The sequence below is a fragment of the Orcinus orca genome, chromosome 15, assembly GCF_937001465.1.
Source record: "Orcinus orca chromosome 15, mOrcOrc1.1, whole genome shotgun sequence".
Lineage (NCBI taxonomy): Eukaryota > Metazoa > Chordata > Mammalia > Artiodactyla > Delphinidae > Orcinus > Orcinus orca.
This window is the reverse complement of record NC_064573.1, coordinates 61,303,948-61,329,918: the sequence shown is the minus strand read 5'-3', so window position 1 is coordinate 61,329,918 and position 25,971 is coordinate 61,303,948. Positions and strand designations below refer to the sequence as shown.

At 40.3% G+C, this 25,971-nt stretch overlaps 1 protein-coding gene across 19 annotated transcripts in view; it reads right to left on the bottom strand.

Annotated features, from left to right (window-relative positions):
* PRELID3A (PRELI domain containing 3A) overlaps positions 1 to 25,971 on the bottom strand; it is a 106,587-nt gene that overhangs the window by 34,977 nt on the left and 45,639 nt on the right. For 2 of the 19 annotated variants that reach the window (XM_033439473.2, XM_033439478.2), the window contains exon 6: positions 45 to 820. The exons of 16 other annotated variants lie outside the window; for them this stretch is intronic. In XM_033439473.2, coding sequence (XP_033295364.1) covers positions 732 to 820 — 89 coding nt within the window. In that variant the 3' untranslated portion in view covers positions 45 to 731. Of the gene's footprint in view, positions 1 to 44 lie in introns of those variants that run through there. One more of the 19 variants, XM_033439470.2, reaches the window with a different exon arrangement.

The window sequence follows — 25,971 nt, the reverse complement described above, 5'->3', positions numbered from 1 at the left end:
CTCTGTATTGATGACGAACCTGATTATATTACATGAATGCAAGAAACAGTATATGCTGCATTTATTTGAAACTTGGGGAGGCAAAGGCAAGTTCAGTTTTACTATTTGCCATAAAGAACCTGCGTCCATCTCCCAAAATTAAAAAACAAAACAAAACAAAACAGAAAGATGAGTTGACATATTAACAACAGACCAAAAAAACCCAAACACACACCTCTGCACCCGCCACTTTGTGTTGGCACCATCCGGTTACTGGTGGTTCATCTCCCAGCCCTGCACGATGGAAAGACATGGTCTGTCTTGGCAGGTCTCTGTTCCTACAGTGTGACGTGTGCTCTTGTCAAGACGTAAAGGGAAGCAAGTAGCTGGAGGGATGACTGCATGTAACAGACTTTTAATTGTGTTAAGTGGAAACAAAAGTACAGACAACTCTTGCTGTCCAGCTTGATCAAAGAAATAGTTACCACAGCTACAGGGGTCCCCAGTCTACACACCTCCCGTGTGTGGTAATGGGACCCCCAGCCAAGAAGCTTGTCTCTTTGGCCCTCGCAGTTCTCAGCCCTGATGAAACACGTCGAGGGCTAGGCAGATGCTTATGCTCTGCCAAGTTCCATCACTGAACAGGTCCAATAGCTGGGATGGAGCCCTTGTGTCATTCACACAGTCGTTTACTCTCTGGTTCTGTCTCACAGCTCTACAGACGGGGCTTCCTCCCCGGCCAGGGGCTGCTTCTAATAGCTTCTCGACTGCCATGTCTCTGCAGTGCTTCCTGCCCTTCCTACTCCTCCTGCATCTTCTTTTTCTCCACTGCAGTCAGCATCTATTACATTGTTTCCATGAAGACACGGATATTTGTCAGATTTCTTTACCACCACGTCCCTAGATTTGGAAAACTATCTGGCATGCAACAACAGGTGCTCAATAAATGTTTGTGGAGTCAATGAATGAGCAGGTTCAATATGGAAATGAGAAAAAGTCAGCAATACAAAGATGGAACCATCAACGTCTTCAAAACAGCTGACACAGTGTGTAGTCTGTGCTCTTTAACACGTAAGGGCCACGTACAGCCCTGTGTTTTTCCTTTAAGGCAGGAGTACAATCCTAAGTCAACAAATCACTGCAGGCCTAACGTGGGCAATTAGAATAGGGAGGCTTGAGTCAGCAGCTCATGCATCTGTTGGTTACCTGCAGCTCGCAGAAACCCTACTTGCCAGTCTGGGTTTCCGACCCCACTCTTGTAAATGCCACTCATCACAGTTCCTCTCCAGGCATTCTTCCACTTCCAGAGCCCCTGGGTGGAGCCACCATGTACAGCCCAGCCTCCTGACCCAGGTTTTTTCCATTAACAAATTGATGGGCAGATGTTAAAGACCCATAATCGAAGCCACTACATAAATGCAAAGCATATGTTTATCAGCACTGAGCTCGTACTCATTACCTTTTTACTACTTGCCCCTCTCATAGTATGGTAGTAATCATAATACTTTGATTAAAATTTATGTGCCAACTGGGCTGAAATAAAATATATTAAATGATTTCAAATTTGTCATATTAAAATAATTTGGCCAAGAAAAGAAAATAAGGGAAGATAAAAGGTAAGCTTTATGGGCTTCCCTGGTGGCGCAGTGGTTGAGAGTCCGCCTGCCGACGTAGGGGACACGGGTTCGTGCCCCGGTCCGGGAGGATCCCACATGCCGCGGAGCGGCTGGGCCCGTGAGCCGTGGCCGCTGAGCCTGCGCGTCCGGAGCCTATGCTTCGCAACGGGAGAGGCCACAACAGTGAGAGGCCCGCGTACCACACACACACACACAAAAAGGTAAGCTTTATGAGATTAGATATTTTGTGCTGTTACTATTAATAACTTTTAAAATATTTTGCTGATTTTTAGTAGCTAATGATAGCTACCAATAATTGAGCATGTTACAGAACTACTGAACCAAACGTGATTTCACTCGCCTGACACAGCAAAGCTAATCTACTGACACTGGGTTGTGAAGGGAAGTGTGGCAGTTAGCGCAGGGCACCCAACATAGGGCCAGGCAAGGAGAATGGGCAGCTCATGATCAAAAGACCCGAACTCTCTGATGGCTTTCAGGTAAGCATTTTTAAAAGCAAGGTGAGGGAGAGGGTCAGGGTGCCTAATCAACTTGTGGACGTTTGTTTGATTGGTGGGTGGTGAGGTAACAGGGTGGTATTTCAGGAGTCAACACCATCAACCTTCTGGTTCCGACCACTCTGGGGGGTCTGTGTGCCGATGGTCAGCGTGTAGTTAACTTCTCCACCTGGTGGGGGATTTAGTATCTGCAAAACAACTCAGGATATGACTCAGGATATTTTCTATTGCCCTTGAGGAAGAACTAAAGGTCCTTGACTTTGTTTTATGGCTAAACTATTGTTTTGACTTGCTTAACTGTTTTACTTTGTTTCTGCATTTTCTCACTTCTCTGATTAAATCTGTTTGGAAATTGGGGAAGGCCTAGGAGGCTAAAACTTTTCTACAAACAAGAGGCAGGGGACACAGGAGGGTGGGATCTGTCACAAGGAAGGCCCCACAGGGTCCTGCCCGGTTTCAGTCCCCCCTTTTCTTTGATATTCCTCAATCCTGAGGGGAACAGGGATGATGAGTGCTCTGGCTACTAACTGCTGAATGGGGGCAAAGCCAAATTTTCAGGATAAGAGGAGATAAAGTCATTGACTTCATTATTTTTTAAAGTTAAGGTATAATTGCTTTACAGTGTTTCAGGTGTACAACAAAGTAATTCAGTTATACATGGGTGTGTGTATACACACACACACGTATTCATTTTCAGATTCTTTTCCCTTATAGCTTATTACAATATACTGAGTATAGTTCTCTGTGCTATACAGTTGGTTATCTGTTTTATATATAGTAGTGTGTATATGTTAATCCCCAAATCCTAATTTATCCCTCACCCCCATTCCCCTTTGGTAACTGTAAGTTTGTTTTCTATGTCTGTGGGTCTATTTCTGTTTGTATATAAGTTCATTTGTATCATTTTTTCCACATATAAGTGATGCATGATATTTGTCTTTCTCTGACTTCACTTAGTATGATAATCTTTAGGTCCATCCTTGTTGTTGCAGATGGCATTATTTCACTCTTTTTTATGGCTGAGTAATATTCCACTGTATGTATGTACCACAGCTTCTTTATTCATCCATCCATTGATGGACATTTAGGTTGCTTCCATGTCTTGGCTACTGTAAATAGTTCTGCTATGAACACTGGGGTGCATGTATCTCTTTGAATTAGAGTTTTTATCTTTTCCAGATATATGCCCAGGAATGGGATTGTTGGATCATATGGTAACTCTGTTTTTAGTTTTTTAAGGAACCTCCATACTGTTCTCTGTAGTGGCTGCACCAATTTACATTCCTGCCAAAACAGTGTAAGAGGGTTCCCTTTCTCCCACAACCTCTCCAGCATTTATTATTTGTAGATTTTTTGATGATGGCCATTCTGACCAGTGTGAGGTGATACCTCATTGTAGTTTTGATTTACATTTCTCTAATAATTAGTGATGTTGAGCATCTTTTCACGTGCCTGTTGGCCATCTGTATGTCTTCTTTGGAGAAATGTCTATTTAGATCTTCTGCCCATTTTTTTTAAATAAATTTATTTATTTATTTTTGGCTCTGTTGGTCTTTGTTGCTGTGTGCAGGCTTTCTCTGGTTGCGGCGAGTGGGGGCTACTCTCCGTTGTAGTGAGCGGGCTTCTCACTGTGGTGGCCTCTCCTGTTGCGGAGCATGGGCTCCAGGCACGCAGGCTTCAGCAGTTGTGGCACCCGGGCCCAGCAGTTGTGGCTCGCAGGCTCTAGAGCGCAGGCTCAGCAGTTGTGTTCTGCCCATTTTTTTATTGGGTTGTTTGGGTTTTTTTGTTATTGAATTGTATGAGCTATTTGTATATTTTGGAAATCAATCCCTTGTCAGTTGCATCATTTGCAAAATTTTCTCCCATTCCATAGGTTGTCTGTTCGTTTTGTTTATGGTTTCCTTTGCTGTGCAAAAGCTTTTAAGTTTAATTAGTTTATTTATTTCTGCTTTTGTTTCCATTACTCCAGGAAACGGATCCAAAAACATATTGCTGTGATTTATGTCAAAGAGCATTCTGCCTATGTTTTCCTCTAGTAGTTTTATAGTGTCTAGTCTTACATTTAGGTCTTTAATCCATTTTGAGTTTATTTTTGTATATGGTGTTAGAGAATGTTCTAATTTCATTCTTTTAGCTGTAACTGTCCAGTTTTCCCAGCATCACTTATTGAAAAGACTGTCTTTTCTCTATTGTATATTCTTGCCTCCTTTGTCATAGATTAATTGACCATAAGTTCATGGGTTTATTTCTGGGCTATGTATCCTGTTCCATTGATCTATGTGTCTGTTTCTGTGCCAGTACCATACTGTTTTGATGACTGTAGCTTTGTAGTATAGTCTGAAGTCAGGAAGCATGATTGCTCTAGCTCCATTCTTTCCCAAGATTGTTCTGGCTATTCAGGGTCTTTTCTGTTTCCATACAAATTAAAAAAAAAATTTGTTCTAATAAAAAAAATTTTTTTGTTCTAATCCTGTGAAAAATGCCATTGGTAATTTGATAGGGATTTCACTGAATCTGTAGATTACTTTGGGTAGTACAGTCATTTTAACAATATTAAGTCTTCCAATCCAAGAACACACCAAATCTTTCCATCTGTGTGGTCTTCAATTTCTTTCATCAGTGTCCTATAGTTTTCAGAGTACAGTCTTTTGCCTCCTTAGGTAGGTTTATACCTAAGTATTTTATTCTTTTTGATGCAATGGTACATAGGATTGTTTCCTTAATTTCTCTTTCTGATAGTTCATTGTTAATCTATAGAAATGCAACAGATTTCTGTGTATTAATTTTGTACCCTGCAACTTTACCACATTCATTGATGAGCTCTAGTTTTCAGGTGGCATCTTTAGGATTTTCTATGTATAGTATGTCATCTGCAAACAGTGACAGTTTTACCTCTTCCCTTCCAGTTTGGATCCCTTTTATTTCATTTTCTTCTCTGATTGCCATGGCTAGGACTTCCAAAACTATGTTGAATAAAAGTGGCAAGTGTGGTCATCCTTGTCTTGTTCCTTATCTTATAGGGAATGGTTTTAGCTTTTCACTGTTAAGTATGATATTAGCTGTTGTGTATGAGTTTGTCATATATGGCGTTTATTATGTTGAGGTTTGTTCTCTCTATGCCCACTTTCTGAAGAGTTTATAAGTGGATGTTGAATTTTATCAAAAGCTTTTTCTGCATCTACTGAGATGATCAAATGTTTTTTATTCTTCAGTTTGTTAATATGTTATATTGCATTGGTTGATTCATGGACGTTGAGAAATACTTGCATCCCTGGGATAAATCCCACTTGACCATGGTGTATGATCCTTTTAATGTATTGTTGGAGTCAGTTCACTAGTATTTTGTTGAGTTTTACATCTATGTTCATCAGTGATAATGGCCTGTAATTTTCTTTTTTTGAGTGTGATATCTTTGTCTGGTTTTGGCATCAGGGTGATTGTGGCGTCACAGAATGAGTTTGGAAGTGTTCCTTCCTCTGCAATTTTTCTGAATAGTTTCAGAAGGATGGGTGTTAACTCTTCACTAATTCACCTGTGAAGAAGCCATCTGGTCCTGGACTTTTGGGGGAGTTTTTAAATTACTTATTCAATTTTAGTATTGGTAATTGGTCTGTTCATATTCTAATTCTTCCTTGTTCAGTCTTGGGAGATTGTACCTTTCTAAGAATTTGTCCATTTCTTCTAGGTTGTCCATTTTATTGGCATATAGTTGCTTGTAGTAGTCTCTTATGATCCTTTGTATTTCTATGGTATTGGTTGTAACTTCTTTTTCATTTGTGGTTTTATTAATTTGGGCCCTTTTTCTTGATGAGTCTGGTTAAAGGTTTATCAATTTTATTTATCTTTTCAAAGAACCAGCTTTTGGTTTCATTGATCTTTTCTGTTGTTTTTTGTTTTTTTGTTTTAGTCTCTATTTCATTTATTTCTGCTCTGATCTTTATGATTTCTTTCCTTTTACTAACTTTGGGTTTTGTTTGTTCTTCTTTCTCTAGTTGCTTTAGGTGTAAAATTAGGCTGTTTGAGACTTTACTTGTTTCCTGAGGTAAGCTTGTATCTTTATAACCTTCCTTCTTAGAACTGCTTTTGCTGTGTCCTATAGGTTTTTGGGTCACTGTGTTTTCATTTTCATTTGTCTCTGGGTATTTTTTTAACTTCCTCTTTGATTTCTTCAGTGAGCCACTGGTTGTTTAGTGGCATGTTGTTTAGCTTCCACCTGTTTGGGTTTCTTGCAGGTTTTGTGTTTTTTTTTTTGTAGTTCATTTCTAGTCTCATAGTGTTGTGGTTGGAAAAGATGCTTGTGTGATTTCAATTATCTTAAATATACCAAGGCTTGTTTTGTGACCTAGCATGTGATCTATCCTGGAGAATGTTCCATGTGCAGTTGGAAAAAATGTGTATTCTGCTGCTTTTGGATGGAATGCTCTATCAATATCAATCAAGTCAAGTTGGTCTAATATGTTATTTAAGGCCTGTGTTTTCTTATTGATTTTCTGTCTGGATGAGTTGGCCGTTGATGTAAGTGGGGTATTATGGTCCCCCACTACTATTGTGTTACTGACACTTTCTCCTTTTATGTCTGTTAATATTTGCCTTATATATTGAGGTGCTCCTATTTTGGTTGCCTATATGTTTACAATTGTTATATTTTCTTACGTAGCATCCCTCTTTGTCTCTTGTAACAGTCTTCAATTTAAAGCCTATTTTGTCTGATGTAAGTATTGTTACTCTCGCTTTCTTTTGATTTCCATTTGCGTGGAACACCTTTTTCCATCCCCTCATTTTCAGTCTGTATGAATTTCTAGATCTGAAGTGAGTCTCTTGTAGGTAGCATATATATGGGTCTTGTTTTTGTATCCATTTAGCCAGTCTGTGTCTCTTGGTTGGAGGATTTAGTCCATTTACATTCAATGTAGTTATCAGTACATATGTTCTTACTGCCATTGTTTTTGTTTGTTTTTGTTTGTGCAGCATGTGGGATCTTAGTTCCTTGGCCAGGGATTGAACCCACGTCCCCTGAGGTAGAAGCACATAGTCTTAACCACTGGACCACCAGGGAAGTCCCATTAATTATTTTGGATTTGTTTTTGTAGGTCTTTTTTTTCCCTCTTTCTTTCCTTTGTTCTGTTGTGATTTGATGACTATCTTTAGTATTATGTCTGGATTCCTTTTTCTGTGTGTTTATCTATTACAGATTTTTGGCTTGTGGTTACCATGAGGTTTTGGTATAGCAGTATTTATATGTACATGATTATCTTAAGTTGCTGATCTCTTAATTTCCAATGCATTTTAAATACCCTGCATTTGTACTCTCCTCCCCTCACAATTACTGTTTTTGATATCATATTTTACATCTAATTGTTTTTGTTATCCCTTAACTGCTTATTGTGGATATGGATAATTTTACTACTTTTGTCTTTTAACCTCCCTTCTAGCTTTGTGTGTGGATGATTTCCTACCTTTACTGTATGTTTGTCTTTACTGGTGAGCTTTTTCATTCTGCAACTTACTTGTTTCTAGCTGTGGCCTTTTATTTTTCACCTAGAGAACTTCCTTTAACATTTGTTGTAAAACTGGTGTGGCGGTGCTGAATTCTTTTAGCTTTTGCTTGTCTGTAAAATTTTTGATTTCTCCATCAAATATGAATGAGAGCCTTGCTGGGTAGAGTATTCTTGGTTGTAGGTTTTCCCCTTTTATCACTTTAAATATATTGTGCCAGTCCCTTCTGGCCTGCAGAGTTTCTGCTGAAAAGTCAGCTGATAGCCTTATGGGAGCTGCTTTGTGTGTTATTTGCTGCTTTTCATATTCTATCTTTTATAAATTTTGTCATTTTGACTACCATGTGTCTTGGTGTGTTCCTCTTTCCTGATCTTGGGTAACTCTTTCCTTTCCCAGGTTAGGGAGGTTTTCAGCTATTATCTCTTCATGTATTTTCTCAGGCCCTTTCTCCCTCTCTTCTCCTTCTGGGACCCCTACTAGTGCACTTGATATTGTCCCAGAGGTCTCAAATTGTCCCCATTTCTTTTCATTTTTACTTTTTTGTGTTCAGTGGCAGTGATTTCTGCTACTCTGTCTTCTAGCTCATTGATACGTTCTTCTGAATCATTTAGTCTACTATTGATTCCTTCTCGTGTATTTTTCATTTCAGTTACTGTATTCTTCATCTCTGGTTGTTCTGTTTTCTAATTCTTTGTGAAAAACTTCTAACTTCTCGCTCTGTGCATCCATTCCCCTCCAGAGTTCTTTTGATCATCTCTACTCTGAACTCTTTCTCGGGTAGATTACCTATCTCCACTTCACTTAGTTCTTCTTCTGGGGTTTTATCTTTTTCCTTCGTCTGGAACATAATCTTCTGCCGCATCATTTTGTCTAAGTTGCTATTTGTATTTTTATGTATGTGGTAGGTTGGTTACATTTCTTGACCTTGGAGAAGTGGCCTTTGGTAGGTGTCCCAGCACTGGCACCTGCAGGCTGTTTGGTGGGGCCAGGTCTTGGCACTAATGATCCAAGATGTCAGCCACCAGCCTCAGTAGTGTTCACACAGCTGAAAGTTCCCCACTATGTCTGCCCCCAGTGTCTGTCTCCAGGGTGAGCTGCAGCCACCCCCCACCTTTCCAGGAGACTCTTCAAGACTTGCAGGTAGGTCTGGCCCAGGCTCCTATCAAATTACTGCTTTCACCCTGGGTCCCAGTATGCATGAGGTTTTGTGTGCACCCTTTAAGAGTGAAGTCTCTTATTTCCCCAGTCCTGTGGGTCTCCTCCAGTTAAGCCCTGCTGGCCTTCAAAGCCAAATGCTCTGGGGGCTCATCTTGCTGGTGCTGGACCTCCAGACTGGGGAGCCTGACGTGGGGCTCAGAACTCTCATTGCTGTAGGAGAACCTCTGCAATATAATTATTTTCCAGGTGTGTGTTGCCCACCCAAGGGAGGGGTATGGAATTTTGATTATATCATGTGTATGCCTCTCCTGGCTTGTTGGGGTTGTTTTAGAAGACCTTTTCTGGTAGGTTCCAGTCTTTTTCGTCAATGGTTGTTCTGCAGATAGTTGTGATTTTGGCATGCTCGTCAGAGGAGGTGAGCTCAGGGTCTTTCTACTCCACTATATTGGCTGTCAAATCTTTCATTGACTTTAATTTTAAAGAATTCTCAAGTCTCAAGCTTAGCATCAATATTTTGTATTATGAAAAATATTACCTCTCTGATTGCTTTGTCTTTTTTTTTTTTTCACCGCACAGCATAGCACGCAGGATCTTAATTCCCTGACCAGGGATTGAACCTGTGCCCCCCTGCAGTGGAAACATGGGAGTCTTAACCACTGGACCACCAGGGAAGTCCCTGATTCCTTTGTCATAGCACCTGAACAAATATTTGAAAATTAGTACTCATATTACAGTGATGATAATGACCAAACTGCACACCCTGGTAGTAGTCCCTGAAAGAGTCTTCCTATTCCAGATAGCAATCAGAAAACATAAGTTTTGAAGTGGGTCATTCCTCTTTACATACATTCTGTAACCAAGTAACCTTCAGAATGATTCTATTTATTTGGGTTTCACTTTTTCCGGGGTGTTAATATATACATAGCAGGAGCTACTGGCCATTACACATATATCTCCTTTTTTGCTAAAACAAAATTTAAAGCTATTTTATTTTCTCGTATTATTCTTGTTAAAGAATGTAGTGCCTTCTGCTGGGAGGCTACGTCTTGAATTGTCTCATTTGCCATTACTATTCCTCAAGTAAGAGAAAGGTTTCACAGTTACAAGAGGAGACCTTATGACCATAAGGTGGAAGCTGCTAGCAGATAATGTTTTGAGAACAGCTGGTGGTATCCTTGATTCTGATACAATTCAGAAAATTTAAGGGATAATACAGGAACACATCTGAAACCATGTCCACAACAGACACCCAGCTCCATTTGGATGCCTGAACCATGGTTATTCTATTTTTTTAAATGCATTATTTCATTTAATGGTTAAAGCGGATGTATGATTTATGTTTAATAGGCCATAAACAGACTGTTTTGATTAGCCTAAAATTCAAGTTAAATCATGTGTACGCCAGAATGACATCCCCCTACCTCAATATGTGAGAATTTCCTCCATCATTTTCCCCTTTTGATTGCAAATCTATAGAAAGCATTGATGATCAAAATATTTTTCCCTCGATGCCAGGGTGGTAGTTGCCTACCCTGGTTATCCTGTCCTTCAGTGCAAGGCCTACTTTTGTGTGTACACACATTTGCCTAGTTGTCCACATTGGGGGAAAACTGACAGTAAACAAGCTCAGAGCTAGATTAATGGGGAAGCATTTTATAGGCTATACATTTTATCAATTATACTGAATTGTCTCATAAACATTGTACATGTGCTTCTAACAACAGACTTAAAACAAGTAGTGATACATGTCATGATTAGTTATACTCTGTGACAACTTTACTAGAGAATTTTCTTTCCATTTTGATAGGGAGACAAACATTTGGTAAACAGTTTTATGAGGTCATTTGGGTTTCTATTATAATTCTTTAATTTCTTACCGAGTTCAGCTATATGATCTAAAAGTTATCAGAAACCTGTACTTGTCCAAAAGTGCTTTCTATGAATCGTCTTGAAGATGAAGCATTTTTGCAAAAGCATCAGAGTGAAACAATAACTCTCCATGGATGAAAAAAGACTTAAAAAGGCACAGGGAAAGATCTGATTAAAATGCAATTGGAGGGCTTCCCTGGTGGCGCAGTGGTTGAGAATCTGCCTGCCAATGCAGGGGACCCGGGTTCGAGCCCTGGTCTGGGAAGATCCCACATGCCACGGAACAGCTAAGCCTGTGTGCCACAACTGCTGAGCCTGTGCTCTGGAGCCCGTGAGCCACAACTACTGAGACCACGTGCTGCAACTACTGAAGCCTGCGTGCCTGGGGCCTGTGTTCCACAACAAGAGAAGCCACAGCAATGAGAAGCCCACACACCGCAACGAAGAGTAGCCCCTGCTCTCCACAACTAGAGAAAGCCTGCGTGCAGCAACGAACACCCAACCCAGCCAAAAATAAATAAAATAAATAAATTAAAAAAAAATGCAATTGGACAAACTTAACCAAGTTGATATACAGCATTTTAAGATAATAGCTAAAATTGACTGATAACAGAATATCAGGACACATTCAAATTTTAGGAACTTCATATAATTTCTAGAACACTTACACTAATGACATTTATCCATACAGTATAACCTAAGAATGTTCATCACCACTCATTTGCGAATGCTTCTCATGTAATTTAATATACCAAATAATTCTAATTAGTTTAATATTTCTCACTGAGATGCTTTACGGGCCCTTTGAAACATCCCAAAGTTAGCCAGAGAAAGAAAAACCTATGAAGCTTACAATATGTCATCAAAAGCAGCTCAATATTGCAGGAATACTTTATTCTCTTAACAGAGAAAATCAAACTCCAGTTTGTACCAGCCTACTTTTAGTAACAAAATTTATTTACTTAATTAAATTGAATCTAATCTTAGCCAATGTTGACCATGAACAAAACTCTTTCCTTAAGGTTCCTTTTCCACAAACATTCTATCACTTTCTGTATCCATATTAGTTTGTCCCTTATTTTCTTTCTCATCCAGAAACAACCAGCTCTAGGATAAAATTACTCTTTTTTTCACTTAACAAAATATTTCCATTCTTTATACCTTCTCTCATTGACAACATATATACTACTTTCTTTACATATTGTAAAGCTTCCTTTACTATCTTTAGTAGTTTAATTGCATATATATTGTAATTTTTAAGTTTTAAAAACCTTATTCTCTAGCAAAAACCAAGAAGCAAGCAATTGTGAACTGTTTCTTACATCAGCATTTCCTCACTGGCACATTTAATGAAAACATTCCATAACCTTTAAAAACATACATTTTCTCATAGCATAATTTCTTTCTTTTAACATGGTCCAAGACGTTTGTCTAATAAACATGTTTTTAGCTTTTCTCTCATAAGAAGATAGGCAAACTTAGACTTGCCTAGCAATCAATATTCCAGTATTTTATCTTAATTAAAAATGATCTAGACATTCAATGAATTCTCATAATTTACCTTAATTTAGTAAAATTCTAAAATTTCAAGTTACCAACCTCTGGAGAAATGAAAGCGTAATTATTCCTAAAGAGTTCACCTAAAAGCTTCTATCCCATTTATCTCTATTTCAGAGCTTATGAAAATATCATCATACCAAGTTAATTTTTTTGCTGACAAATTTTACAGCAGATATAATATGAACTTATTTGGCTTCTATTAAATCTAGGTATGATAAAAGTATTATATTTAATATTGATGACTCTAAAGACATTTCTGTATTAATTAAACCAACAAACTGTAACTTTAATGCCAGATATTAATTTAATATTGAATATTCCCCAGATCACATGAGAGTTTCTGTTGTATTTCTGAGAATTTATATAAGCACTTAATTTCCTTTAAGCAAATTAAATAGAGCTCATTCATAGATTCATTTTTACATGAAGACAGAATCAGAGATCTCATAGCTTTATTTTAAAACTTAGTCATGAATCAGACATTATAAAACTCATTAGTTTATAAATAACAGTTGGAGTAAGTTTACTCACTTGAATTTTAAGCCTCTTTTCCCTTTTTTCCTTTCAGTTTCAGGTTCTACTGATTAACCCAAGGCTGTAGTCTCAGGCATTGTGGACTGTGTTTGCATTCCAAGGACATGATAAGAGTTATAACTTAAAGCTTTCTCCTAGGAATACTTTTGTTCTCTCAGGGTCAGAATTTTGAAAAAATATTTTATCAAGTCAGTTTTCTCTGAGTAAAAAAAGAACCAGTTTTGGAATTTTTCTCAAGTCTAAAGAATATTGTGGCCACACAGTGTTGGAAAAATCATTTTCTTTCTATCTCTTCGTAGGAGCATAACTAAAGCTCTCCCAGTTTTGCAAATTACATCCCAGGGGACTATGAGATGGAATAGAGCTCCGATTCCTCCCCCCCCCCCCTTTTTTCTCATTTTGTGGATATTTCCAGAAACACATCAGAACCCGGCAGTGTTGGCTGGTGGCCTTTCAGGGTTGTAGTTCCCTAGCATGAGAATGGAAAGTTTCTTATCTGGAATTCCAGACAGGGGTGCAGATCAGCCTTGGTCTAACAGGGAGTTTTCCAATTACCACTCAGGCTGTGCTGGATGGCTGAGGGACTCCTCGACCCAGAAGGGGAAATCCAATTAAAGTGGCACTCCACTTAAAACCAGATGACCAAGTTTTACGTCTCCCCTCCACACAGCCCCCGCCAAAAGGAAAATTCCAAGCAAGGCAACCCAGTAGGGAAGAATACCATGGTGTAGTCACATAGGAAGTTCTGCCACTTACCAGAGAGGTCTCACAGACCAAACCAGATCAGGACCAGAGCCTTGTTTCCATCACCATGGAATCAAAACTGCCATGGGCCAGGAATGTCCAGTCAGTGCAAGCACTTGGGACTGCGCCTTAGAAAAAAGTGCTCAGGCAGCTGCTGGACAGGATCCATGAACTGCCAATGGCCAGGGGCCAGTGTGCCATTGGCAAGATGCCCACTTGGGATGGAAGGCCCACCTGGGTCACCAAAATTGTTTTCCAGCCAAACTTGGGTTTGCTCGCCCAACATGCAGCAAAGCCAACCTACTGACACTGGGTTGTGGTGAAGGAAAGTACAGCATTTATTGCAAGGCACCCAGCATGGGGCTAAGCAAGGAGAATGGGTAGCTTGTGACCAAAAGACCCAAACTCCCTGATGTCCTTCAGGCAAGGGTTTTTAAAGGCAAGGTGAGGGAGAGGGTCATGGGTGCCATATCAGCCTGTGGACATTTGTCTGATTCGGTGGGTGATGAGGTAACAGGGTGGTATTTCAGCAGTTAACATCATCAACCTTCTGATTCTAACCGCTCTAGGGGTCTATGTGCTTGTGGTCAACATGCAGTTAACTTCTCCACCTGGTGAGGATTTAGTATCTGCAAAACAACTCAGGATATAGTTCAGGATATTACTTATAGCCCTTGCGGAGGAACTAAAGGTCCTTGAGTTCATTTAATGGCTAAATTATCATTACTTTGACTTGCTTGACTGTTTTCATTTGTTTCTGCATTTTCTCACTTCCCTGATTAAATTTGCTCTTTGGAAATTGGGGAAGGCCTAGGAGGCTAAAGCTTTTCTACAAACAAGAGGCAGGGGACATGGGAGGGTGGGGTCTGTCACCACAAAGGTCCTGCAGGGTCTTGCTTGGTTTCAAGCACTTTTCTATATCAGGTACTGTGCAAAGCACCCTCAGCCACAACTCTGATACTCAACTGTAAGCAGGTGCTATGCATACCCTCTTTTACATCTGAAAAACAGGAATAGCAAGGTGGTCATCTGCCCAAGGTCAAACCACTAGCCCAGCATCACACCTGAGGTCACCACTTCCGATGCTGTGCTCACGACCCTGCTGTGTTTCCACCTGCTTTTCCCACCAAGGGCTATGATTCTGAATCCAGTCCTCATGTCACCAAGCACCCAGTGAATGCCCAGGGCTGTGCATGCAAAGTAAACATCTCATCTTGGCTCCTGGTCAAATACATGTGTAAATAGTTCGAAAAAATCCAAAGCAATATAAATGTCTAGGTATTTGTAGTAAGCTGTGAGCTGGTGTCAGTCAAGAACACCTTCATGGAAGTAGATTTCAAGGTGGGTTCAGAGGAGGGAGGGGACCCAATATGCCCCAAAGTGTGGTCTGATGACACCTGAATCAGAATCATCTGGGCCAATGCCTAGACCTTGGTTTTGATTCCAGTGAGAGTGGGCATAGAGGGAACTTACCTCAACATAATAAACGCCATTTACAACAAACCCAGAGCTAACATCATTCTCAACAGTGAAAAGCTGAAAGCATTCCCTCCAAGATCAGGAATAAGACAAGGCTGTCCACTGTCATGACTTTTATTCAATATACTAGTGGAAGTCCTAGCCACGGCAGTCAGAGAAGAAAAAGAAATAAAAGGGATCCAAACGGGAAAAGAAGTAAAACTGTCACTGTTTGCAGATGACATGATACTATACATAGAAAATCCTAAAGATGCTACCAGAAAACTACTAGAGCTCATCAGTGAATTCAGTAAAGTTGCAGGATACAAAATTAATACACAGAAATCTCTTGCATTCCTACATACTAACAGCAAAAGATCAGAAAGAGAAATTAAGGAAACAATCCCATTTACCATCACGTCAAAAAGAATAAAATAGCAATAGGGACTTCCCTGGTGGTCCAGTGGTAAAGAATCCGCCTTACAGTGCAGGGGACTTTGGTTCCATCCCTGGTCGGGAAAATTGGATCCCACATGCCGCAGGGCAACTAAGCCCACATGCCACAACTACTGAGCTTGCGCACCTCAACTAGAGCCTGCATGCCGCAAACTACAGAGCCCACACGTTCTGGAGCCTGCGCACCACAACTAGAGAAGAGAAAACCCACATGCCACAACTAGAGAGAACCCCGTGCACCACAATGAAGAGCCCACGTGCCACAATGAAAGATCCCGCATGACACAACGAAGACCCAATGCAGCCAAAAATAAATAAATAATAGATCTTAAAAAAAAAAATATATATATATATATATATATGTAGGAGTAAACATACCTGAGAAGACAAAAGACCTTTACTCTGAAAACTATAAGATGCTGATGAAAGAAATTGAAGATCACACAAATAGATGGAAAGATATACCATGTTCTTGATTGGAAGAATCAATATTGTCAAAATGACTATACTACCCAAAGCAATCTACAGATTCAGAGCAATCCCTATCAAATTACCAATGGCGGACTTCCCTGGTAGTCCAGTGGTTAAGGCTCCACACTTCCAATGCAGGGGGCACAGATTTTATCCCTTGTCAGGGAACTAAGATCCCACATGCCGTCGGGCACAGCCAGAAAAAAAATTACCAAAGGCATTTTTCGCAGAACTAGAACAAAAAATTTTTAAATTTGTATGGAAACACAAAAGACCCCGAATAGCCAAAGCAATCCTGAGAAAGAAAAATGGAGCTGGAGGAATCAGGCTCCCTAACTTCAGACTATACTACAAAGCTACAGTCATCAAAACAGTATGGTACTGGTGCAAAAACAGAAAGATAGATCAATGGAACAGGATAGAAAGCCCAAAAATAAACCTATGTACCTATGGTCAATTTATCTATGACAGAGGAGGCAAGAACATACAGTGGAGAAAAGACAGTCTCTTCAATAAATGGTGCTGGGAAAACTGAACAGCTACATGTAAAAGAATGAAATTATAACACTCTCTAACAGCATACACAAAAATAAACTCAGAATGGATCAAAGACCTAAATGTAAGTCTGGACATTATAAAACTCCTAGAGGAAAACATAGGCAGAACACTCTTTGACATAAATTGCAGCAATGTCTTCTTTGATCCACCTTGTAGAAGTAATGAAAATAAAAACAAAAATAAACAAATGGGACCTAATTAAACTTGAAAGCTTTTGCACAGCATAAACAAAATGAAAAGACAACCCACAGAATGGTGTTGCCAACCCCATTTGCCAACAAAGTGACCAACAAAGTATTAATCTCCAAAATATACAAACAGCTCATGCAGCTCTATATCAAAAAAAAAAAAAAAAAAGAAACCAAACAACCCGATCACAAATGGGCAGAAGATCTAAATAGACATTTCTCCAAAGAAGACAAAGAAATGGCCAAAAAACACATAAAAAGACATCAACATCACTAATTATTAGAGGAATGCAAATCAAAACTACAATGAGGTATCACTTTTGTCAGAATGGCCATCATCAAAAAGTCTACAAACAGTAAATGCTAGAGAGGGTGTGGAGAAAGGGAACCCTGGTACACTGTTGTGGGGAATGTGAGTTGTTACAACCAATATGGAGAACAGTATGGAGCTTCCTTAAACTAAAAACAGAGTTACCATATGATCCAACGATCCCACTCCTGGGCATATATCCGGAGAAAGTCATAATTCGAAAAGATACATGCACCCCAATGCTCACTGCAGCACTATTTACAATGGCCTAGACATGGATGCAACCTAAATGTCCATCGTCTCAAATTCCTCAGGTTTTGTACTTGGGAAATGGAAGGAGCACTGATTAGAAAGCAGGGAGAGGAAAGCAGTTTGGTGGAAGAGACCAAATTTAGTTTTATTTATGTTGATTGAAAGATACGGTGGAATTTCTAAGAAAGGGGTTGGCTTTACAGAAACTTTTTCTGTAAAAGGCCAGACGGTAAATATTTCAGCCTTCGTGGGCCTCTTAGGTCTCTGTTACGTACGCTCCTGAGTGGAGGGGTTTATTTACAACCCTTAAAGATACAAAAACCATTCCCACCTCATGGGCTGTGGTTTGCCAACTCCTGCCCTAAGCAAACTGTCCTATAACAGCTGAAAACACAAGCATAGAACGTGATGAGAAGTCAAGGCCAGAAATCCAATTCACTACTGAGTCAGTGTCCATTCATTTCTTACTGCCTGCCTCTTTCACTGTTGATAGTTAACTCTTACTAGTGATTATAAAAGTTTTTTTAAAAAACAAAACATACCATTGTTAAAAAAAAAAGTATGTTCCATCAGTGAAGCCCAGTGTTCCCAATTCCAGCCCCACCAGTGGTCCCCTCAAGGGACTCTGCAGCCCAGCGACAGGCCAGCACAGGCAGAAACAGCGCTGTGGACCGGGAGCCATGAGGCCTTCACCTCACTTTCTGGTTGGATACTTTGAGGTAGGTCCCAGTGTCCACACTTTACAGACAGGAACAAAGCTCAGAGGTCACGTGGTCTGCCCGGTTCACTCCCGCACGCCTTTAGCCCCACAGTGGGCTGGCGAAGTGCTCTCTCCCTAGCCGCCAGAGTCACCAGAACAACCCTGCCTCTCCTTTGGATACTGAAGTTGTAACAGAACCTGTGAAAATCTGTTCTTAATATATGGGCATTCACTAAGGCCTAGCCGTAAGTGGAGGTCCGCTAGGGAAGACTACTCTGGAAGAAAATGGAACTTGTAACAGACACCCGGCAGGTAACTCCTACATCAAAGCACCCCGTTACTTAACATGAGGACAGAAATGCTGGCGCAGTTACCCACTCTTACAAAGCCAAAAGGCACTGGCTCAAATCAGAGACACTTGCAACGGTTGGTTCTAATGCCAAATGGGCAGAAGACTCTTCAAAGGATATTCAGCACCATTGCTTTTCCTACAAGAAGAGAGGCCTCTGATCCCAGAGCCCCTGGCACTGCTTCTACAGTAACAGCGAGGCAGGGCCACCCGACCAGGAGGCTGGCGCCTACACAGACCACGGGATGGCCTGGGGCCCAGCTTCCGGAAAATACTCTCGGTTTCTCTTGAACATCAGCCCAGTAACTTCTGGTTTATCTGCATATTTGACACAGTAACTAGTGCATTTCAACTTTATTCCTACCAGACTTCAGGGCCACAATAACAGGGATGTAACACAGGAAACTGAGGAAAGGCAGCAGAATTCTGGATTTCTTTCTATGCTTTTGGCAAAAAAATAAACCTTACACAAGTAATACATTGTCAAAATAAATACCTCCTCCTGATACACATTTCTCTAAAACACTAAACTGGTTGGTTTGGTTAAACATAAAAATGTATCCCATTTCATGTTCAGAAACTAAAATGAAATAAGGATGCTTTCTTTATGTTACTGTATATATATAATTAAAAACACATGTCCGTAATTAAATCTAAGGTCTGTGGTCAGTGGGAGATAATGAAGTCTGACAAATTAAGTGATGTTTGTAGAACACGAGACTTGAGTACGGGCAGGTCGGCGGAGGTTGGGCAGAGGCCACGCCCAGCCCCTGACGGAGCACAGGGCTCCTGGGGCACGGAGCGCCAGGCCTGGTCTGAGCAGTCACAGCTGGACCTGGCAGGAGCCCCGGGGCTGACGGCCTGGAATGTGTCATGTTAACAAGCTCCAAGGCCAACCTCAGGCTCTCACGTTTAAAACCTGCTCCCGCCCTCTGACAGGTCATCCTTCCTGAGAATCCGAGGCAAATATCCACCCAGCAAACCTGCGGATCAGCACCCACAAGAACTTTCCATTTGAATGTGGGAGGTTACAGAGTGTGAGAAAGCCATTCCTTTTTCACCCTGATACTTTGGTTTCTAGGAAAGGGATATCAAAAGTTTAACTTCTTAAACAAAAAATCTTTCCACCAAAAAAAGAAAGGTAAAGGTGAACGACAGGCCCGAATGTAGCAAATTCAGCCCCTTTCCAGAGTCCTTCTCCTCAGTGTCCCCAGGCACGCATGCAGTAACCACGAATGTTCCCTCAGACACACATGTAGAGCGTGTGTGTACAGCCCCGGCTGTCAACTTGCTGCCCGGACTCTGTGTCTCCTGTCCTGGGTGCAGGGAACCACAAGGCCAGGTGCCAGTGGTGCTTCAAGCCCTGGCGCAGGCGGGGGCTGCCAGCCCCTCCAGCTCTGAGTTCACACAGCCGATAACCCACTCCAAGGCCTTGTGACCCGGCTGAGAGAATAGCAGTGAGGATCCTCCCGGGGAAGAAGGCCTCGGTCAGGTCCCACCGCGCTCACCTTCTCCAGCCTCCTGCCTAGGTCATCTCAGGAGAGGGGCCGACCCTGGGTGCTGGGGGTACCTTCTGAAGGTCAGTGCAACAGCAGTGTTGACAGATACTCATTAAGAAACACTAGCAGAGAGTATTTCTCAAATTAGAAATCAAGGTTAAGTTTCACACGGCCATCCACACAGCTTCGTGTATTCTGTCAGACAACATTTGCTACTGTACTAATGGTGAATTCCAAATACAAATAAATATTGAATCCACTTCCAGACCAAACTGAAAGTTACAAAGCCAAACACTTTTGCACTAAACAAATTTTGAAGATAATCACTACTGCTTTCTTAATGACTAACACCCCCCAAGAAAAAAATGTATTGATAATGGAAAACATAGGAGAATAAAAACCCAGCACATGCATGTGCTTATTTTTACCCAACTTCAGTCTACCAGAAAATTAAAGAGTCCAAATAACTGACATTTACAACTGTCCTTGCCCTAAAAATGCAATCTTCCTCCAAAACTACGCAGGGAATTTCTGCACACCATAGCCATTGTAGAAGACTCACAAGAATCCACCCTTTCTGGCACTTTTATCTCCACTTCAAAAATGTGGTTTGCACAGACTCACAGATACAGAAAACTAGAGGTTACCAGTGGGGAGAGGGAAGGGGCGCGATAGGGGTGGGGGATTAAGAGGAACAATCTACTACGTATAAAATAGAGAAGCAATAAGGATATATGGTACAGCATAGGGAATATACTCAATATTTTATAATAACTATAAATGGAATATAACCATTAAAAATTGTGAATCACTATGTAGTACACCTGAAACTTATATAAAATACTGTAAATCAACTATACTGCAATAAAAATGTATGTATATACATATATTTTTTAAAACCATGGTTTCCAAAATGACAAATATTCATGTCTCCCTCTAGAACAGAACTCCCTACATGACAAGTTTAGACCATTACCTCTATGAGATTATACAGAGTTACCTAGAGGTCATGGAACAAGAGGTTCACTGCAAAAAAGAGTCACCCAGTGTAGAGGGCAATGCTTCGCGCTGACTGTGTCAGAGTAAAGCCCCCAACACAGACAGACACAGAGGAAAGCTCCCTTCACACTCATCTCTATAGACAGGAGGGAAGCAAGGACAGGATGCCATAATGAACAGGAAAGATTTAGAAATCTAGAATACAGTTTGCCAAGACAAAAACTAGTGGAAAAGTTGGAAGGTTTGTCAATTTTGTTAATCTTTTCAACAAAACAACTCTGGTTTAATAATTCTATTATTTTCCTATTCTCTGTTTCCTACTCAGCTTACAAGTATTTTGTTAAGGATTTTTGCATCAATATTCTTAAAGGATATCAGTATGTAGTTTTATTTTCTGGGGGTGTCTTTGCCTAATTTTAGTATCAGGCTAATACCGGTCTCTCAGAATGTTAGGATGTATTCCCTCCTCTGTTTTTTTGGAAAAGTTTGTGAAGGATTGTTAATTCTTCTTTAATGTTTGGACTTTTCTTTGTTGGGAGGCTTTTAATTACTGATTCAATCTCTACGTGTTACAGGCCTGTTGAGATTTTCTGTTTCTTCCTGAATCAGTTTTGGTAAGTTGTGTGTTTCTAGAAATTTGTCCATCTCACTTAGGTTATCTCATTTGTTCTGGTATAATCGTTCATAGTACAGGCAGGCATAACTTGGAGATATGGCAGGTTCAATTTCAGACCATGAAAATAAAGCGAATATCACAATAAAGCGAGTCACAAGAAATTTTTGGTTTCCCAGTGTATATAAAGTTAATTTTATACTATACTGTAGTATATTAAGTATGCAATACCATTATATCTAAAAATATATATACATACTTTAATTTAAAAATACTTTATTGCTAAAAAATGCTAATTATCTGAGCCTTCAGCATGTTGTAGTAGTGACATCAAAGATCACTGATAACAGATCCCCGTAACAAATATAATGAAAAAGTTTGAAATATTTCAAGAATTACCAAACCATGACACAGAGACATGATGTGAGCAAATGCTATTGGAAAAATGGTGCCAACAGACTTGCTTGAGGCAGAGGTGCCATAAACCTTCAATTTGTAAAAATAAAATGCAGTATCTGCAAAGTGCAGTAAAGTGAAATGCAATAAAATGAGGTATGCCTGTATTTTCTTATATCCTTTTACTTCTGTAAGGTCTGTAGTAATGCCCCCACTTTCAATTCTGATTTTTTTATTTTGAATCCTCTTTTGTTCTTGGTCAGTCTAACCAAAGGTTTGTCAATTTTGTTAATCTTCTCAAAACAACTTTTGGTTTCAATAATTCTATATTTTCCTAGTTTCTATTTCATCTCCTCTCTAATCTTTATCATTTCTTTCCTTCTGCAAGCCATGGATTTAGCTTCTTCTTCACTTTCTATGTCCTTAAAGTCAGATTAATGATTTGACAGCTTTCCTCTTTTTTTAACGTATGTGTTTGTAACTATGAATTTCCATCTGAGCACTGCTCTCACTGCATAAGTTTTAATATGTTGTTTTCATTTACATTCATCCCATTTTATGATTTCACTTATAATTTCTTCTTTGACTCACTTGTTGTTAGATATACATTTTTTAAATTCCACATTTGTGAATTTTCCAGTTTTCCTTAAGCTATTGATTTCTAACTTCATTTCTAACTTCATTATGATCACAAAAGATACTTTCTATGATTTCAGTCTTCTTAAATTTACTGACACTTGGTTTTTGGCCTAACATATGGTCTATCCTGGAGAATATTCCATGTGCTCTTGAGAAGAATGTGTATTCTACTGTTATTGAGTGAAGTGTTCTATATGTTAGGTCAAGTTGGTTTACAGTGTACTTCAAATCCTCCATTTATTTACTGATCTTCTGTCTATCCAATAATGGACATTCTATCCATTATTGAAAATGGACTATTGAAGTCTCTATCATAGAATTGTCTATTTCTCTCTTCTGCTAATGTTTGCTGCATATATTTGGGGGTTCTGTAGTGTGGTATATATATATATCTTTCTTTGCCTTTTGTAACAATTTTTGCCTTAAAGTCCATTTTTTCTGATATTAGTGTGGCCACCCAGCTCAGCTCTCTTTTAGTTACCATTTTCATGGAATATCTTTTTCCATCCTTTCACATTTAACCTATTTATCTCTTTGGCTTTAAAGTGAGTCTTTTATAGGCAGGATATATAGTAGGATCATGTTTTTTCATCCATTCTGCCAATCTCTGTCTTTTAATTGGTAAACTTAATCCAGTTACCTTTAAAGTAAATGTTAAAGATGTACTAACTTCTTACATTTTGCTATTTGTTTTCTATAAATTTCACAACTTTTGTTCCTGAATTCTTTCTTCACTGCTTCCTATTATGTTTGATTTTCTTCTAGTATAACATTTTGATTCCCCCTTTGTTTTATTTTTTATATAGTTTTTAGTTATTTTCTTACTGTGTATTCTGGTAATTATAATTTCATCTTAAATTCATAAAAATCTAGTTTGAATTGATACCAGTTTTAGCTTCAATAGTGTATTAGTCAGGGTTCTCCAGAGAAACAGAACCAATAGAATGTGTGTGTGTGTGTGTGTGTGTATACACATACACACACACACACACACACACACACTCACATACACACAGGGATTTATTTTAAGGAATTGGCTGCTCTACTTTTGGAGGCTGCGAAGTCCAAAATCTGCAGGGTGGGTTAATCAAGATTCATTCTGCGCCCCACTTGTTGGTTTAGGTATTTGACTAGAATCCAGAGTTCTACAAAAGTTGATTCTGTCATATTTTTTCTTGCCAGTTTATTGACTGTTTCAATGGGAGGACTGTTCATTGATTTGTTTCAGAAGTGGGAGCACCCACCTCTACCATTTTCCATGAAGTCACTATTTATGTATTTTTTTAACCTTTGATTTTGAAATTAATGTAGACTTACTGGAAGCTGCAAAGGTAGTACAGGAACAGCCAACGTCCCTCAGTAACGTTTTACATAATTGTAGTGCAGCATCAAAACCAGGAATTTAACACACATAGTGCAGCACAGAGAGCTTTAAAAAAGATCACTTCAAGCAAGGCTTAGCTGTATGAAATTTCACATCAGAGACAAAGAGATCCTGAAAGCTTTCAGAGAGAAAAAAAAAGCCACATACAGAGGCTCAGGAATTGGAGTGGAAAACGATGGAGCAGTGCCTTCCAAATTCTGAAAGTATTTTTATCTACAGCTGTATGTCCAACCAAGCTTTGAGTGAAGAGTGGGAACAGAAGGCACATTTTCAGATGTGCCAAATCTTGGAAGCTACTATGGCGTGTCCTTCCCCATCCTGTGGTAAGAAACAGAGAGAGGAAGGCAGGGAGGCCAGGAGACAAGGGCTCCAGGAGGGGAGACAGGCCGAGGAAATGGCCAGGAGGGATGACAGCCACACAGCTGCTGGTCAGAGAGAGCAAGACTGGCCTCCAGGAAGTACAGCACCAGAGAAATGAGAAAGGGGTGTGCTACCTACAGGGTCTGACCTTGGAAAAGGATGTCACAAGGTGCTGCAGAGAGCAGGTGAAGAGGTGAAGAGTGTGGGGGACTCAGCCAGAGACTTCTAAAAATAAGATTAAACAGATGAAGAGGATAAGACAGTTACTACCTTCAAGGAGAAAAAAGCTACGTAAGAAAGAAAATGTAGGAACTTCCCTGGTGGTCCAGTGGGTAAGAGTCCGTGCTCCCGATGCAGGGGGCCGAGGTTCAATCCCTGGTCAGGGAACTGGATCCCACATGCCGCAACTAAGAAGTCCTCATGCCACAACTAAAGATCCTGCGTGCCGCAGTGAAGATCCCACATGCCACAAATAAGACCCGGCGCAGCCAAAATAAATAAATAATTTTTTTAAAAAGAAAGAAAATGTAATTACAGTACACTTTTTCACTTGGTTATGTATGTTAGGTTAGGTTAGGTTAGGTTACTATGTTATACATAGTTATGTATGTTTTAATTATGGAACCAATGTGCTTTTAACAATAAGTTACAATATAGCTACATTGGAGAAATGGGAGAGGGGAAGAAGATTTAAGAGAGAAAATAACCATCTACCATGGCAGGAAGTCAGCAGATAAAGTCTAAAATTGTTGAATCAAGAAATAGCAGAATATGCTTATTTATTTAGAAATCTAACAGTAAATGCCAAAACTATCAAAAGAGTCAACAGTCCCCTCAGAAGGGTAGAAGAGTGCTTTGCAGAAGAGGTAAGAGGGATTGTTTTTGTCATAAAACTTTTAACTCTATTTCACCTTACGCTATGTGCATAAAATACTCTCATAAAAATAAAAATGAATTTCATTTTGGATTGGAAGTACTATTATCAAAGAAAAAGCAGTACCTAAAAAAACCACAGTAGAATATAGTTCTACCCATCCTTTACGGAGAGCTTCTCTAAAGTTTTTATAATTTGAAACACACTAAAAGAGATACTACATTTTACTTTTGAAAATGAGAAAATTAGAACTCCCAGTGGGAGGTACCTTGATGCTAACAGGACAGCTGAGAGCTTGAAATCACAGCCCTTTTGCTGCGACCTCCTGACAGTGGCTGTGGGTGCCTGCGTGGTGAGGAGCAGTACAGGCTGCGGTCCGGCCGGGGGCCCCGGATGGCGGGACAGTCTAGTTGCAGCCCAAGGGCAGAGCATGCGGCTATCCCCACCAATTCTAACTGTCCCTGTGTTGCCCCGACTCTAGCGTGTGCAGATCCGTGACAGGGGTAAGACACGGACACACGTCAACTGCCTCTGAGGTGACAACTGGTGGCCAGATGTGTGTGAAGAGACCGGCAGTGGGACTGTGGATCAAGGGCGAGTGAGGGAAATGGGGTGTCCTCTGAAAAGAGACAAGCTCTTTAGTGAGACCCCGAGAGTCGGCAGGAGAGCTGGAGCTGAGGAAGGACAGATAAGGCCCCACAGCCGTCTGAGCAAACCCGACGCGGGTGGCAGAGCAGGTGCGTGGCTCAGCATGGAGTGGGCAGAGCGGCGGCCCGGCCTCCTCCCAGCAGGTCTGCTCCCCGGGCCTCGCTCCACGGGCGCCACCACCAGCTGGGCCTCCTGCCCTGTGTGATCATGACCGACAAGGCTGGCGGAGGCTGTGGCCCAGCAGCTCCCGCCTATCCCAACCCAGCCAGGACCGCACTCCAGACTTGCTTCTTCCTTCTTCTCTTCCTTTTCCTGCTTTTTGATGGTTTTTTTGGTGAGGCAT